The 16,664-nt window shown below is 50.5% G+C and overlaps 1 protein-coding gene across 1 annotated transcript; it reads left to right on the forward strand.

The window, feature by feature from the left end:
* Positions 1-355: 355 nt before the first annotated feature.
* On the forward strand, positions 356-1,122 carry LOC136503016 (probable indole-3-acetic acid-amido synthetase GH3.9). The gene is made up of 2 exons (XM_066498233.1): positions 356-754; positions 871-1,122. The coding sequence occupies exons 1-2, from the start codon at positions 356-358 to the stop codon at positions 1,120-1,122; spliced, it is 651 nt and encodes a 216-aa protein (XP_066354330.1).
* The last annotated feature ends 15,542 nt before the right edge of the window (positions 1,123-16,664 follow it).

Consider the following 16,664-nt stretch of genomic DNA (forward strand, 5'->3'; position numbering starts at 1 on the left):
CGGCCCTCCAGTTGCCGACAGGACGCTGCTTTCGGCTGCCCCGTAGTCCCTTGTGAGAAGACGTGTCCTATCGGCCATTGAGAAGCCAAAAGGATGCTATATGTCAATTTTTTTGTAAAGCAGCTTTTAGATTTACAATTAATCATTAAAAAATATTATTTAAAAAAAATCAGGTGACTGCTGGGCCGGCATCCTCACGCGCCTCTGGCCGAACGCCAAGTACCTGGACGCCATCAGCGCCGGCACCATGACGCAGTACGTCCCGGCGCTACGTTACTACAGCGGCGGCGGCATACCCATCGTGTCCACCGTCTAGGGGTCCTCGGAGTGCTACTTCGGCCTCAACCTCCGGCCAATGTCCGGCAGCGACCCAGCCGAGGCGTCCTACACCATCATGCCCAACATGGCCTACTTCGAGTTCCTGCCCACGTACGTCGCAGACGACGCCACGGCGGCGAGCCAGCTCGCGGAGCTCGCCCGCGTGGAGTCCGGGCGCAAATACGAGCTGGTGGTGACCACCTACGGCGGGCTGTACGGGTACCGTGTCGGCGACGTCCTCCGCGTGTCGGGGTTCCACAACGCGGCGCCGGAGTTCCGGTTCCTGCGCCGCCGCAACGTGCTGCTGTCCGTGGACGTCGAGAGGACCGACGAGGCGGAGCTGCAGCGCGCGTCGGCCGCGCTGCTCGTCCCGCGCGGCGCGGGCGTGGCGGACTACACCACCCAGACGTGCGCCGAGACCGGGGCACTACGTCGTGTACTGGGAGCTGCGTATGCTATCTTCCTCTTCAGCCACCGCCGCCGCAGGGACGACGTCGACGGGCTTGGTGGTGGACGGCGGCGACATGCTGGGCCGGTGCTGCTTGGAGATAGGAGGCGCTGAGCTACTCGTACAGCGAGGGACGGGTGGGGACCGGCTCCATCGGCGCTCTGGAGATCCGGGTGGTCCGGCCGGGCACGTTCGAGGAGGTGGCCGACTACGCCGTCGTCTCCCGCGGCGCGTCCGTCGGGCAGTACAAGGTGCCCCGGTGCGTGACGGCACCGGCCATCGTCGAGCTGCTCGACTCGCGCGTCGTGTCGAGCCACTTGCTTTGGCACTGGGACTCTGCTGCTCTGAGATTTTGAAACGTTTTCTTGCTTCTCGATTAGCTCACCTGGTCCGGCCATCGAGCTAGGCACTTCAAGCACTACCGGAAACAGGCCCGTTGCCAAAAGCCAGCGTCTTTGCTGAGAGCTAAATATCGGGCTCTCGGCAAGTTTGTCACGAGTCGGCCCTTGGCAACGGTAGGCCGTCGGCAAAACCATATTTGCCGAAGGCCTGACCGTCGGCAAAGAATTCCTCTGGGCAACCGGGCTCTTTGCCGAGGGTCTGGCCGTCGGCAAAGAAAGGCCGTTGGCAAAAGTTTATCTTTGCCGAGGTCCGGCTCTCGGCAAAACATGGCCGTCGGTAAACCTGTGACGGCAGGCAAACGGCCTTCACCTGCCGTCTATTTTGCCGAGGGTCAGAATTTGGCCCTCGGCAAAGAATTACTTTGCCGAGTGTCGTTTCTGTGCCCTCGGTAAATTTTTTTTTTCTTCCAATTTTTTTCCCTGGTTTTACTGTTGTACCTTAAAGTACATATTAAAATTTGGAGCTTTTTTTATTTTATTAGCTATATTTAAAAAGTTTATTTTATTTACTTGAATTCTTCCCGGTAATTCAAATTTGAACTGCAGATGCATCGAATATTGGAATTGAGTGATTCAAAAAATTATATTCATGGTATTGCATGTGGTGTGAGACCGTATCCAGTGACAGATGCCAAATTTGGCGCATCGTTTTCATGGAACACGGCGAGGAACTTGCGTGTAAAGTATTTTTAAATTATATAAAATGGAAACGAAGTCCAAAATTCACGAAACTTGTCGATGTATCATTTCAACGCATGTATAGGCTGTGATAAAAAATTGAGTGGGTTTCGAGCAAGTTGCGACGTGCGACCAAATTTGGCATCTGTCAATTGATACGGTCTCACACCACATGCAATACCATGAATATGATTTTTTGAATCACTCAATTCCAATATTTGATGCACCTGCAGTTCAAATTTGAATTACAGGGAAGAATTCAAGTAAATGAAATAAACTTATTAAATATAGCTAATAAAATAAAAAAAGCTCCAAATTTTAAATATGTCTTTTAAATATTATTGTTAGCCACCAGAAAAAAATTGGGAAAAAAATTTGTATTTGCCGAGAGCCTCAAAGGGCTCTCGGCAAAGAGTTTTTTAAAAAAAAACTTTGCTGAGAGCCCGGATCTGGGCCCTCGGCAAAGGCCCAGTCCACATAGACCAGGCCGGAAAACCCTAACGGCCCACTCAGCCCTTCCTCTCGCCCGCGCGCCCCGCATCCCCTTCCTCTCGCCGCCGCATCCCGCCGCCGCCGCCGGTCCCCCGCGCCGCCGCAGCCTCTCCCCCACCCCGTCACCGCACCGCCGTAGCCCGCCCCCGCCCCATCCCCGCGCCGCCGGAGGCGGCCCCCGCCCCATCCCCACGCCGCCGGAGCCGCGTCGTCCCCCGCCTCGCCCGGTGGTCGGGCACCGCCGTCGCCCCCCGGCCACGCCCGCCGGTGGCCCACCCCCACGGCCAGCGCATCCCTAGCCGGCCCCACGCTCCCCCGGCCGGCCCCGCGCGCCCCTGCCGACCGTGCAGAGAGCATTTGGAGGAGGAAGGGAGAAGAGAGGAGAAGGAGAAGGGGAGAAGAAGAGGAGCAGGGGAGAAGGGAGGAGGAGGGGAGAAGAGGAGGAGAAGGAGAGGGAGAGGAGAAGGAGAGCAGGGGAGAAGAGGAAGGGAGAAGAGAGGAGGGGAGAAGGAGAGGCCGACGACCGTCACGCCCCCACGTCGTCGCGTCACGCCAAGCGGTCGTCGCCGTTTTCCCCGCGTCTAGCCGAAGACGAGGGTGATCCCGACTCCGCGTCGCCCGACTACACTGCCACCCAAGGTAAAGCCCCCCTCCCGCCTGTTGCTGGCCTTCGTGCCATTTCTGGATTAGTGGGCCTTCGTGCCTTTTGTGGATGTGTTGGCCATCGTGCCATATGTCGTTGTGTCGGCCATCGTGCCGAAATTGTGGATGTCGGCCATCGTGCCGTCTTTTTCCTTGCAGGTTTTGGAAGCCTCCCCGTATAGGGGAGGTTCTGCCGAAATTTTGAACTTATAAATTGTGTTTCTTGTTTTGCACAGAAGAGCCCGACGGAGGGGACCCGGAGTACCCTGAGCGTCTTCCTTCGGGTCTGCCTGCACCGCGTCACCTCTCCACTCCACCGCCACCGTAGGTATAAGCCCTTTGTCCATAACCCTAGCTAGATCATGTAAACCAGTTAGGCGTCTCCCGTCCAAAAGAGATACGGTCGTAGGTATGCGGATCTCTGCATGTCTGCGACCGTATCTGTTTCGAATTGTCCATGTTATTTGGACAGCCCGCGGATGCGTAGATGGTTTAGTTTGTATGGTCCGGTCCGGTCCAAGATGGGGTTTCGGCAGCACCTCCCTGTTGTTCTCCGGATACACACTCTCCCTTCCAGGACGTGTATCGGGAGAATAGCGGGGATGTGCTACCGAAATTCTATCTCGGATTAGAGCGGAGCATGGAAACTAACCTCATCTACGCATCCGCAGGTGGGATTAGGACCTATCCCTACCTATTAGATAGTAGGCAAGTGGTGCATATGCTATTGATGGTTATATTACTCTGTTATATATATGGTAGATGATGGATAACCGTGATTGGATATACACGGGCCGCCATAGTCAGAATCAGGTCACTCGTGAATGGATACAGAAGACTGAGGATTTCTTGGACAAAGCATTTGGTGTGGGTGCTCAAGCAATGACAGAGGTGTGGTGTCCCTGCAGCGAATGTGCAAACAGGAATAGGAAAACCAGGAAGGTCATTGAGGAACATCTTTGCAAGTTTGGGTTTATGCCAGACTATACCCGGTGGGTGTGCCATGGTGAAGGCCATCGTATTAGAGATGAGGCATTGAGGCCACGCTTGGAGGAGTTTGATAGTGATGGCGGGGTACCAGACATGATGGATGACTTCCACCAAGCACACTTCGATGAACGATGTACGGACGAAACCGAGGAGCAGGAGCCAGAGGAAACCGTAAGGGCATTCTATCGCATGATGGAGTCGGCTAAGAGGCCCCTTCATGACAAGACAAATGTTTCTCAACTCGATGCCATTGGACGCTTAATGGGGTTAAAGTCCATGCATAACATGAGTCGAGACTGCTTCGATAGTATGCTGGCAGTTTTTGGGACCCTGCTTCCGGTAGATCACGCGCTGCCGAAGAACATGTACGAGTCAGTAAAGCTCCTCAAAGCTCTTAAGATGTCGTATGAGCAGATACACACTTGTGAGAACGGGTGCGTCCTCTTTAGGAAAGAACACGCGGAAGCAAAGTATTGTCCAAAGTGTAAGTCCTCTAGGTATGTGAAGGTAGAATCTAGTGATGGGCAGAAGAAGCAGCTTGGAATCCCCATGAAAGTCCTTAGCTCCGCAATCTTGAAACATTGGCGTCAAATGTTGCAGGCACAACTGCAGGCGATGGAGGCCGAGCGGGAGCAGCAGTGGCAGAGGCTGGCAGCTTTGGAGGCCGAGCGGGAGCTCGAGCGGCAGAGGTTGGCAGCTTTAGAGGCCAAGCAGGAGCAGGATCAGCGGCAGCTGGTAGAGGTGCTCTCCTACGTGCGGGGTCTTGCGATGACCCAAGGTGGAATGGTCCCACAGTTCCTGCTCGGTCAGCTGCAGGCTACACCTCCACCTCAGCTTGATTCTACTCCGGTGAGTATGATAAATATTTTAGTTTCTCTAAATATCAAACCTAGTGAAACCTAGTAAAACCTAGTGAAACCTAGTGCTAGTGGTGATGGTGGTGGGTGGTGGTGGCGGCGTGGTTGGTGGTGGTGGCGTGGTCGTGGTGGTGGCTGCGTGGTTGGTGGAGGTGGTGGCGTGGTGGTGGCGTGGTGGTGGTGGTGGTGGCGTGGTGGTGGTGGTGGTGGTGGTGGTGGCGTGGTGGTGTGCTTGTTGGTGGTGGTAGTAGTAGTGTGGTGGTGGCGTGGTGGTGGTGGTGGTGTGGTCGTGGTGTCGCGTGGTTGGTGGTGGTGGTCGTGGTGTGGTCGTGGTGGTAAAAAGTACATGTAGTGCTTGGTTATCTATTTATGTTGTCTAACACGTTCTGCATCTTCTTTGTTTGTGTAGCATCAGTCGACGGCGTCGAACGACCCTAACCTTCTCCTCGTCAACTCCCCAGGATCGCACGCGGCGCCTTCTCAGCCCGGACCGTCGCCGTGACCAATTTGGCGCCTCCTATGCCTCTTGTTTATGTTGCTTGTCGAACTTTACACTTGTGGTTGTCTATGTGTCGAGATTTGTTTGTGACTTCGAACTTCGAGACTTCTATGTGATGTGGATGTGAATTATGTGATGTGGATGTGGTTATTGATATGTGGATGTGCTTATTGTGATGTGGATGTCATATATATGTTTATTTGTTGACTGGAAATGCAAAAAACAAAAAAAAATTAAAACTAGCTGTGGCTTTGCCGAGGGCTATGGTCATGCCCTCAGCAAAGCTGGGAATTCTGGAACACACAGAATCCCAGCTTTGCCGAGCGCATGACCATAGCGCTCGGCAAAATGCGCTCGGCAAAGAGGAAGCCTTTGCCGAGAGCTGAGCCATAGCTCTCGGCAAAAAAATGTCTAAAAAAATTGGCAATATTCTTTGCCGAGAGCTCTTCTGACAGACGCTCAGCAAAGTTTTTTGGAAAAAAAATTCAGAAATTCTTTGCCGAGAGCTTGCTAAGGCTCTCGGCAAAGATCAACTTTACCGTGACCTCTCGCCGTCACGGCGAAAATTTTTGCCGACGGCCGACTAACCCTCGGCAAATCCTTTGCCGAGAGCCCGAGATGCGGCTCTCGGCAAAGTAGCCTTTGCCGTGAGGTACTGTGCCGACCGGCCTTTGCCGAGAGCAACTCTTGGCAAAGCCTTTGCCGAGGGCAAAGGCTTCTTTGCCGAGCGTATCCGGCCCTCGGCAAAGAACCTCGTTCCAGTTGTGAAGTTTATCTCCGCAGACCATGTATATGTGTATCTGAAATGGTTTCTTGCTTCTCGATTAGCACACGTGGTTCCGCTATCGAGCTACGCACTTCAAGTTTATCTCAAAATACATACTCCATCATGTATGACCATGTAAATATACATATACGTGTATATGAAAAATTTCTTGATTAGCACACGTGATCCGGCCATCGAGCTAGGCACTTTACGTTTATCTGAAAATCTTTAATGGAAGCAGCCTGGCATGTGGGCAAAGTCCGTGCGCCCTATGTACTCCGCCTGCATATACGCCGCATACTTCGAAGATGTCGTATTACATGGCCATGTGCTGAGTGCTGACTATACTTCAGTTTAATTTGCATATGAGCTTTCTGGTCTGCACTTTAGAAGCATATTTCTACATCTAATCTAATCTAAAAAAGTTGTAATGTCATCATCTGTCTGGTGATACAAGTCTTGATTCATGATCATGTGTCCACGTCCAATAAGAATCATCTTTCACTTTGAGCTCACACGTCCGTGTCCTACATGATTATGATACAAAGACCAGATCTATGTATCCGAGTCCGATACAAAGTCGGACCACCGCCTCCATGTGTAGGTCAATGTAACCTGACGTGTAAGAGAGGGAAAAAAGGTCTAAATGAATTTCAACATAGTTTAAGGTTCACAAAAGCAAAAACATTTATTAGCTTTTAGTATTTTTCTAAAATGATCACAACCATCACCGTAGGTGTGGGCAAAAATTCATTGGCCTATTCGCTTTGTTGAAAAGTCATAGCTGAAAGTACTGTTCGCTGATTTATTGTGAGAGAAAAACACTGTTCGTTCGCTGAAATAGTACGGCTCATAAGACAAGTGAACATGGCCATTACTTTGATAGATTTGATCACATAAAATCTAACCAGATACTCTCCTAAAATATTACCATATTTATTACCATATAGCTCATGTCACTACCCCAGTTTTCGACATCATTGCTGGTTCAAAATCCCCCTTCACTACCGGATTTTGAACCGGCAGTGGCATACCGGCAGTGATGCTCGCTGGCTACTGCTGCCGGTACTTCACCCGACAGTGATAAGGTTTAGACAAACAAAAAAAAGCAATCCAACAAACATGCTGGCTGGAGCATGCTCGTTACCGCCGCTGCCGCCACCATGCTCGCTGGCTACCGCCGCCACTACATCAAGCATTTCATCCGAGAAAAAAATTCATACATCAGAAAGGACGGATTCAACCCATCAGAAAAACTCATCCACAAATCGATTCGTGCATCGCAGACGAAGAAGGGTTCAACACATCACAAATCAACCCATCCACAAATCGATTCGTACATCACAGACAAAGGATTAGGGTTCAACACAAATAAAATAACTCATCTACAAATTGATTCACACAACATAGAGGGAGGGGAGGGGAGGCCAGGAGGGGGAGATTGGGGATGCCGCCGGGTAGGCCAAGTCGCCGCAAACAGCATGAGGGGTAGGCCGCAGTTCCGCTGTAGGTCCGGCACAGCTCCAGCGCAGGTCCACTGCAGCTCCTCTCCACACCACAGATGTAGCGCCCCCTTGAGCCCCCTTCAGCACCTAGAAACCACGCACGGAGAGGCAGGCCATCAGGAAGGCGCAATCTACGGATGGAGAAAAGGAATAAAAAGCAAGAACGAGGATAGGCCAGGGCGACTCACCTCGGAGGCGTTTGCGGCGTCTTTATCCATGTCGTCGTGGCTTGCGCGGCGGATGGGACCTTCGACTCCAGCGCATGCGCTCTAGGCCTCCAGCCACGGAGCTACCGGAGCGCATGCTGGCCAGCTACTGCTCATGGCCGCAACGGAGGAGAGGAAAGTGTGGAGGCGTGGGGAGATCTAGGGAGGAGGAAGAAGCCGCGCCGGGATCTCGGCCGCTTGCCGGCGCCCACGGCGGCCTCGCGCCCGCGGTGGCCTCACGGAGATTTGGGGAAATCTGGAGGAGTCTGAGGAGCGGAGAAATATGAGAGAGAGGAGAGAGAGCGGGGAGAGATATGAGAGAGAGGAGAGAGAGCGAGGTGGATTCGGTGGCCGAACGAGTTAACCAGGATTGAATAAAAATTTCTGGTTCGGAGCCTACGGATCACTGTCGGTCTGTGAAATGCAACCGACAGGGATAGACATCACTGTCGACTTTTATTACCAACCAGCAGTGATAATATATATCACTGTCGGTTTGTTAGAAAATCCGGCAGTGATAGCATTTTTTCTTACAAACCGGCAGTGATGCATCTATCGGTGTCGGTTTTAAAATTCCGGTAGTGATAGGGTCGGCAGTGATAGCTTATTCTGTAGTAGTAGTGTGTCTACTGGAGTTACTACACTCAACCAACCAACCGATCAAGCATCGAGCTTGTCGTCGTGCCAACATCCATTGGCACGTCAAGCGTTCTCAAAGAAACTTTGGAACCAGCACTATATATTGGGAGATATGTTAATCTTAGGTCTACTACCTATACCACTCTACCTTGTCGGCCATGATGTGGCCACATTTGTTTCTGCTTGTGGCTAGCTTCTTGAGAAAGAAGAAAAAAAAGGGCAAATTTTTTGAGGTCAACGACAGGGATTCAAACCGATCCTCACCTGATTTTCATTCCCCTGATCCCAGTAAGGCCGGTGGGTGGAAGGGGCTAGGCCCTCCAAATTACAGCTTTTTTTAGATCAAACAGGAGTTTTGTATTAGCCATGAGCAGGATTACAATCATCATTAGCGGTAGCTCGTAAACCTGGTGGAATTATAAGCCACTCTTCCACCAGATTTTCATGAGACACCAATCTAGCACACTCATGAGCTAACCTATTATAGGTTCTATTAACAAGGCATAATCTAAACTCATCAAAACTCCGGCAGAGTTCCTCCATTTGCAGTAGGATTGGATGAACCTCCGATCGTTGCCCTGTACGGTTCTCCCAGAGGCTTACCAGAACCTGGCAATCAGTCTCTATAATGATTCTGCAACACCCTCTATCACGTGCAGTCGTGCATACTGCAACCCGTCGCGACAAGCCGTTGCCTCAGATGTTAGGGCATTCAGAGAGTGCTCATACCACCTGGCTAAACCTCCCAGCGGGCGTCCATCGTGATCACGAAGTACCACACCCGTCGCTCCTGTGCAACCCCCCTCAAAGAAGGATGCATCAACATTGCACTTAATCCACCCAGGAGCCGGTTTTTGCCACTGCAGATGAACCGCTGTTGTCACTTTCGGAGTCTTCGGCGGATGAGCCATTTGCCAAAGATCAAAAGCCGTATCTTTCACCCATTGTATTGCTGATCGAACAGGCCAAGCTGCCTCGCCATGTCGCCGCTTGTTCCTCGCCATCCACAGCGACCACATACCACAGAGAAAGATGGCTGCATCCTTTGGAGGGCACAATTCTGGATTCACCAAATCATGTGCCCAGGTAATAGGGTTCAGCTCTGGTAATTTAGCCCCTGTTAGCTTCTTCACTTCAACCCAGAAACTCTTAGCTACAGTACAGTCCATACACACATGTTTAATGGACTCCTCATCTGCTCCACAGGTCTCACAATTTGGAATTGGTTCAATATGTCTCCGATGTAGCTCTCGTCTGGACGGTAGGAAACCATTCACTACTCGCCACCAAAAACACTCGCACCTTTGGTAGAACATATAGACCCCAAATTCGTCTCCAAACCTTGTTCTCAGACACTGACGCCCTGCCATCATTCAGAGCCTGAAACTGATTATCATATATCAATCGATACGCTGACCGGACCGTGTATACACCGTGTCGTTCCGGTTCCCATGCCCAGGAATCCTCCCCAGCGCCTCTGATCGGCGTACTCAGGATGGCATAAGCATCAACATTGACAAAAGTCTGTCTGATAAGATTCACATTCCAACCTCCACTTGGCATCAACAGGTCAGACATTGTGTGGACCTGTGGCTCATCCGGCACAACGATCGGCTGCCCCCCAAAATGTCCTGGTAGCCATCGATCATGCCAAATATCTGTTGTTCTGCCATCACCAATCCTTTGCAGCAAACCTTTCTTCAACACCTCTCTTCCTTCCAGAATCGCACGCCAAGTATGACTAGCATGCTTTTTTCTAGTTGCAGACAGGAAGTCAGTGTCATGGAAATATCTGCCTTTAAGGACTTTCGCACACAATGAATCCAGATTTTCTAATAATCTCCATCCTTGCTTTCCCAACATGGCTAAGTTGAATAGCCTGAGGTCTCGAAATCCCATGCCCCCCTGCACCTTGGGTCTCGTCAAAAGCTCCCAACGTTGCCAATGGAGATGTCTATTATCCACCGAGCTGCCCCACCAATAATTAGAGATCACCGACTTCATTTTCCGGCAGGTGTCTTTAGGGATCAGAAAACCCTGAATTTTTTTATTTTTTAGACCTTTTTTTGAAAAAAAATCACAAATATGTCTCTGGAGGTATGATTTCAAAATCTAGACCCTTAGCTCGGCGCCATCGTTGGTGGCGCCGAGCTTACACGTCTCGACGCCATAGATTTTGGCGTCTAGGTCTTGGGCTCAACGCAGACGTGGCGATAAATTGGCAGGCAGCTTGGCGCCGTAGATCCTGGCGCCGAGCTCGGCGCCGTAGATCTTGGCGCTGAGCTTGGCGTCGTGGTTATTGGCGCCGAGCTTGGCGCCGTGGTTATTGGCGCCGAGAACGGTGACAAGATCTATGGCGCCGTGAATGCTAAGACCTTGTAAGGTCTCTTTCGTATCACTGCAAACGCCTACAACCACCTCTTCAATGTAGGGAGGTCCTTGAATACCCTTCCATTCTCAATTACCATGTTAGGGCCGGCCTCAGGAGCTTCTAGGAGCCCATCATCACGTCCTTCTGCACACGCCTGATCAGCATGAGCAAGATCACTGAACTCGTGAACTCTTGGATCACGGCGGCCGAGAAAGATACGCCTCAGCATCTCAACATCACTCTCTATCAGCTCTCCAAAAGGACAATCATCATCAGAATCAAGAGCCCTTGCCATCTCATATGGCTCCGAATCGTTCATAATTTTAACACTATTGGAGCCACAGAATCCATCTCCACAGAGCACTTGCGCAGCAACAGTGGGCACATCCACATTGTCAGGAATGTCTACTGCAACATAAGTAGAAAAATAAGGAAAGAATGAAAAATTAGATGTAAGGAATGGGGTAAGCTCCCAATAACCATGCGGACAAGACACTTACTCAGATGATTCTGTGTTAAAGGGATCTCATGAGGAGGATATGCCACAACATCATGAGTTTGACAAGCATCTCCAACTAGCTCATTGGAGGCAGATTGAGCATCGGGAACCGTAGGTGCAACCTCCACATCCATATCAGATTCCAGGACGAGAGGGTCGAAGTGTGCCTGTTGACCCATTGGTGGGAAAACCCCATGAGGGATGGGATCAACTAACACCCGACGCACAACCACGTCTAAACATTACAGCTGGCTCTTCATAGCCGATCTCACATAGTTCTCCCACTGATCCGCACACCCAATTGGGATCATTCGCCTGAGGATGTTGGGAGAAGAACCTAGGAGCAGTACACCCTCAACTGCAATGCCATCATCATCATCTCCAAGGCAATGCAGCTCCTCCCGAGCCCTTGCAATCATCTCACTAAATGAAGGCATTGTCGGCACGAAAATGTGCCGGGCACACAAGCAAGCCGGAAGGGTCTACTCGATGGAGCTGGAGATCCATCTGGCTTCAACGCAGGGATGATCGATCCTGCGTATTCCTCCCAAGACGTGACAGTCAATTTGACCCTGCAATTAACAAGGAGAGAAAGTTTATCAGTAATTTAAGGTGGAACGTGCCGGTTTGTGCCTGGACAGTTCCAAGTGTGCCACTTCAGGAGCAGCCAGACGGGAAGAGCGACTAAATAGCCGATCCACACAGAAATCGGCTGTTACGGACTGTAAAGCTCGTGGGTAGCAATCAATTTTATGTTAACAGGTACAGTACGTATATGTAAATGAGATCATCAGCTAGGTGGATATTATCAGTATGAATCATTGAGCCGATGAATCTAACGAGAAAAAGATATAACACGTGAACAAATCGACTATCTAATACAAACGGATCTACAGACGCTCTGACTCTAATCTGTTACCACCAACAGTGAGGTTCGACCGGATCGATGGCAGCTACGATGATAGTAACAAACTAAAACCGAAGAATCCGCAAAAACATCCATACTTCGACAGGTTCTCCGAAAGACATGCTATACGTGAAGGCTCGGATGAATCAGCTAAAATAGCCGATTCAGGTGAAGAGGACTACAGCGTGTGAACAATCGATTATTTCACGTGAACAAACCTATGGACTTCTTAGACTCAACCTGTTATCTCTAACAGTGGGGTTCGACCGGATCGATGCAGCCGTGAAAAAGACAACGAATCAAGCCCTTAAAGTACACAGATCTATTCACGCTTAACAGAATCATGGACGCACACCGTAGGCATTAACGCACAGGCGATCGGCTATTTAGCCGATGCAGGCATAGCAAACAGCTAAGGTCACGCCTAACCAGGAACAAATTTACTAACTAGCATCCTCCAATCTACAGTGCCATCAGTGGGGATCGACCGGATCGTTACAGCCATAATGCTGAACTATAAACTAGATTCAACTAGCCAGCAAACCTCTTCAAGATTATTCATGCCTTAACCGCTGTACTATGTACGATCAAGATCTAAGTAAAAACAGTCGATGAAGCATAATCCGTCGCTCAGAGTAAGAAACGTCATGTTATAGTAAAGCGAACGACGGACTGAAAGGATATAAGGTCGATCTAAATCGATCTCGATCGGAACGGACTGATGTTGCCTGTAAACTAATTAACTATCTACCTATTACACCCTAACTATTGTTAACTACCAACATAAGTATCTATATATCTATCTAAATAACTATCTACCTATTACACCCTAATTATTGTTAACTAAGTACTAAATTACCAATTCAAATGAATAAAATAACTTACTTTACTGTGCAGTCGGTGGAGCGTCGATGGAGTGCAACAGCAAGCCACCGGAGCGCCTAGGCCAGAGCTCCCGCGCGCAGGGACAGGCGGCCCCAGTCACCAGCCCTACATGGCCGGCGGCCGCTGTGGCATGGTGGGTAGGGGCGGGCACGGCACGGCGGACCGTGCAGGGCGGGGCAGGCCGCGGACGGGTGGGGCGGGGCGAGCCGCGGCGCCGAGTGGCGCGGCAAGGCAGGGCGCAGCGGGCCACGGCCGGGCTGGGCGGGACAGCGCGCCACGTGGCGGGCACAGCAGGCACGGTGGCCGGCGAGGGCGCACGGGCCGCGGGCACGGTGGCGGGCGCCGGCGAGGGCGCGGTGGCTGCGGGCGCCCTGGCTCGAGAGAGAGAGGAAGAGAGAAAGAGAGAAAGGGAGGGAGGGCCCATACGTAAGTCAGGGCTCGACGCCAATAATCACGGCACCAAGCTCGGCGCCATGGAACCTGGCTCGAGAGAGAGAGGAAGAGAGAAAGAGAGAAAGGGAGGGAGGGCCCATACGTAAGTCAGGGCTCGACGCCAATAATCACGGCACCAAGCTCGGCGCCAAGTTCCATGGCGCCGAGCTTGGCGCCAAGATCCACAGCACCGAGCTGGTTGCTATGTCAGTGTCCACGCCGCCAACGTGGCCCCGACCTAAGCATCAGAATCTATGGCGCCGAGACGTGTAAGCTCGGCGCCACCAACGATGACGCCAAGCTAAGGGTCCAGATTGTGAAATCATATCTACAGAAGTATATTTGTGAAAAAAATTCAAAAAAGGGTTAAAAAATAAAAAATTCGGTCAGAAAACAGTTCATTGGATAGGTAGGAACCCCTTGAGCCACTGACTTGAGAAGTACCTCTCTACCAGCGCCACTGGCTTCTCGCCCATTCCAGGCCCCCCACTAGGCCTCTGATTTATTGGGCATATATTCAAAAGCCTCCTTTGTTGCCCTCCCAATGCAGTAGGTAGGCCCAAGTATTTTTCAGCTAGTGCTTCCATCTCAATTTGGAGCACTGTTCTCACTTCTTGCTTAGCATCTTCATCACAATTTGAACTAAAGAACACTGCCGATTTGTCCTTGTTCACTAACTGCCCCGATCCTCTGCTATAGATTTCCAGGACATGATGTAACCTTTCAGCCCCCCTTCTCGACGCCTCAGAGAAGACTATACAGTCGTCCGCGAAAAGAAGGTGTGAAATCCATGGGGGCATGTACACCCACTCGAACCCCCCTCGACAGATGCAGAGGTCCGACTTCTTTCAAGAGACAAGATAAACCTTCTGAGCATAAAAGGAATAAGTAGGGTGATATAGGGTCACCTTGTCGAATTCCCCTAGTCGGTCTGAAGGGCCTCGAGAGATTGCCGTTAACCCTTACTGAGAAAGCCACTGAAGACACACATCTCATAATGGTATTAACAAAGCTCTCGGCAAAGCCCAAACTAAGCATAATTCCTTGTAAATAATTCCACTCCACCCTGGTCGTATGCTTTCGCCATGTCCAATTTGATTGCACACGCCCCGGTCTTCCCTTTCTTCCTCTTTAGATAATGAATGCACTCATATGCGACGAGCACATTATCTGTGATCACTGATCAGTCACCCTGGTACAAAAGCGCTTTGCTCCGGAGATATCATGTCATCCAGGAAACTCGAAGTCTATTAGCAAGCACTTTAGAGCAAATCTTGTAAATGACATTGCACAAAGAAATTGGTCGAAAATTCTTTAGATCCTGAGGGTGTTTTATCTTCGGGATAAGCACAATAGCAGTTTGATTGATACCTTCTGGCATTTGCCCACCATTCAGGAAATTCAAAACTGCATTTGTGATGCTAGGCCCCACAACATCCCAATGGGCCTTATAGAACCCTGCTGTGAATCCATCGGGGCCTAGGGCTTTGTTTGCGCCCATCATAAAAAGAGCCCGCTCCACCTCCTGGGCTGTGAAGTGGGCTTCCAATGCACTCATTCATCACATCCTGTGACTCGAACTGGTACTCGGCTTAGGATGTCTTCTGGGCGCGGGTCCGGCTGGGCCGTAAACAGGTCCCTATAGAAATAAGAGGCCAAAGATTCAAGGTGCAATTTTTGCATTTTGGTCCCTTTTTAAAATATTTTTTACAAAAAGACCACTGCCAAAACTTTTGCTACAAATAGACCATTTTTAAGCGTCTTAGGAAATCACGCCGAGGTACGAAGGTCGGCGTCGACTGACACGACGCCGAGTCCTTGCCACGTCACCGACGACTCCGGGGCTGGCGCATGGGGCCCAGTACGTCGGCGTCGTGTCAGCCAACGCCACAGGCCTAACTTCGGCGCGGTGGGGAGTCACGCCAAGCTCTTGGCACCATCCGGCGCGCGGCCTAGGCGGCCCAACAACGCTTCGTGGCCCAAGAGATCGGCGTGCGATCAGCTGACGCCGAGACGCTAACCTCGGCGCGGCTCGACTCAATGCCGAGGTTCGGTCAGTTGAGGCCGCGCCGCGGCCCCGTTCTTCCTCCTCCCTCCATTCAGAACCAGCAGGTGGCCATTTGCCACTCCCTCTCTCTTCCCACGAACCCTAAATCCTAAATCCAGCTCTTGGGAGGCCAGATCGAGGGTTTTGACGTTTTGCCAAGGTACTCCTCTTTCCTCTCTTTCATTTCATCCATTTAGATTCGGTTGTTTGTGTTTTTTTTAACTTGGCATTATAGGTTTGGTTCATGTTCATGTCATTCGTGCAATGTATGGTGGTTCAAATGATTGAATGACCCAAATGTATGGTTGTTGTTGTTGTTGTTGTTGTATATGTTCTGGTTTATAATCATTGAGTTAAATTTTGTATTTGTTGGGATTCAAATTTGCTTAGGGTTTGTAATGAAAAGCTTATTTGGGAGGTATGGTGATGTAGTGTTAGTAGCTTTACATTCGTTGCAAGGTACTTTGGATTGATTTTTTTTTCTACGTAATGCTTCACCACGGGGCATAACTACCTTGCAATGAACCTAGAATTGAGCTACAGATGGTTCTCTTCTGCGTCAGCAGTGGCACAAACATGTGGTTGCTTCATTGAGGTAATCTTCCATTTGCCTACCTTCGTCTTCCTAGCACATACTCTCCAACCACACTATTGTTCTTCACAAGCAACAGTGTACCTCTTCTCCTTGAATGAATTGATGACCCTAAAAGGTTGGTTGTGTACAATGGAGTACTCTTGCAACCATGTTTTCAACTCATCCATGGTAGCAAACAATATGCCCTTCCGTATGATGAGGCAACCGCTAACATCAGGCACTGTTGTATCACTTGGCCCACCATCAGCTACTGCCCTGTGACCATGGCTAAGGTCCTCGAAATCACCAACTAGTGGATCTCTCCAAGGCAAGACCCTAGACAATATCTCTATTTCCCTAAAATTAAGACGACCAATAGGGCAATCATCATCAGAGTCTTCGGCTATCTCCTCTACGAAGGATTCATCATCTCCAGCTATCTCCATGTCAAAACGGTTCGTAGCCCTAGCATCACCAAAGTCTTCTTCACCACTAAGATCATCTTTGT

This window comes from Miscanthus floridulus, chromosome 14 (genome assembly GCF_019320115.1).
Source record: "Miscanthus floridulus cultivar M001 chromosome 14, ASM1932011v1, whole genome shotgun sequence".
NCBI classification, from domain to species: Eukaryota; Viridiplantae; Streptophyta; class Magnoliopsida; order Poales; family Poaceae; genus Miscanthus; species Miscanthus floridulus.

What these genes read in the sequence shown, in the direction of transcription:
- LOC136503016 (XM_066498233.1), top strand. Translation starts at nt 356, where the DNA reads ATGTCCGGCAGCGACCCAGCCGAGGCGTCCTACACCATCATGCCCAAC. An exon ending in AGACCGGGGCACTACGTCGT is followed by an intron (nt 755 to 870) that starts GTACTGGGAGCT and finishes GCTTGGAGATAG; the next exon opens with GAGGCGCTGAGCTACTCGTA.